The sequence below is a fragment of the Protobothrops mucrosquamatus genome, unplaced genomic scaffold (assembly GCF_001527695.2).
Source record: "Protobothrops mucrosquamatus isolate PMUCROS unplaced genomic scaffold, P.Mucros_1.0 scaffold841, whole genome shotgun sequence".
Taxonomy (NCBI): domain Eukaryota; kingdom Metazoa; phylum Chordata; class Lepidosauria; order Squamata; family Viperidae; genus Protobothrops; species Protobothrops mucrosquamatus.
In genome coordinates this window covers 305,907-306,919 of record NW_015387096.1, presented here as the reverse complement: position 1 = coordinate 306,919, position 1,013 = coordinate 305,907, and the positions used below count along the sequence as shown (strand labels likewise).

The 1,013-nt window shown below is 33.7% G+C and overlaps 1 protein-coding gene across 1 annotated transcript in view; it reads left to right on the top strand.

Annotated features, from left to right (window-relative positions):
* The window catches only part of ODF2L (outer dense fiber of sperm tails 2 like), a 35,410-nt gene extending 34,924 nt beyond the window's left edge, over positions 1-486 (top strand). The window contains exon 18 of the mRNA XM_029284690.1: positions 303-486. Coding sequence (XP_029140523.1) covers positions 303-431 — 129 coding nt within the window. The 3' untranslated portion in view covers positions 432-486. The remainder of the gene's footprint in view (positions 1-302) is intronic.
* The last annotated feature ends 527 nt before the right edge of the window (positions 487-1,013 follow it).

Sequence of the window (1,013 nt, the reverse complement as noted above, 5' to 3'; positions counted from 1 at the left end):
CTGTGGCTCAGTGACTAAATCACTGACTAGTATGTATAACTGCCCAGGTTCGAATCCCATAAAGGGTATGGCTAACTGATGAAGGCAAAAAAGCCAGAAATGGTCCATCTTAGTCTCCCAATTTAATTCTTTACTCTTTGTCAGAAAAAAAGAAATTTGGATATATATATATATATATATATATATATATATATATATACGTTAAAACCCCCGAATTACTTGAAAACTCCCATTTTCAAGTACTTGGTGCTGAAAATACGTAAATGTATTAGTAATGTTTGTCTTTTTTTTTTTTTCTTCAGCGAGAGAAACATCACGAATTGTCTTTAAAGGAACTAGAACACAGTCTTCAAAGATCAGAAAACCAAAACCAAAGTATCCAAAACTATGTGAAGTTTTTGAAAGCCTCATATGTAACAATGTTTGGCTGAATTTCCTTGATCGTTTTTTTTTTTCTTCACAGACTAAAGCATATTTTGGAACAGATCTGTGTCTGTGTTTATAACATTGGAACTGATTTAGGATCTCTTCCCCTGTATTCCCCAAAATTCATACTTTTTGTCCATTTTTAGCAAAGTACCCAACTTCTGTTGAGAAAATCTCTACCAAGCATGGTTGTTCCAGAAAATTCTTCCAGAAAATTCTTGAGGGCGAAGAGGACTAGCTATTCCAACTCTGATATGGAAGTCTAAGTTGAAGAGATGGAAGTAGCAGGAATATTGGAAAAAAGTAGTCTCATAATACTGGAGTTCTTGATTTTGAGGAAACTAAAGTTGAGTGTAACCTAACAAATATCCTCTTATTGTTTTTTAAAAAGCTAACATTAATAAACTCAGAGTCATAATTGCTAAAAAAAATCCAATGAGGAAAAAAATGGAAGCACAGAAGCAGCATGTGGCTATAGTAGGAATTTGATTGACCTCTGAAAACCAAAGAGGATACATATAAAAGATGGGGAAAGGAATACTTCAGCGAACAAGAATATATACAGATAGCCTGGAACTAAACAGCTG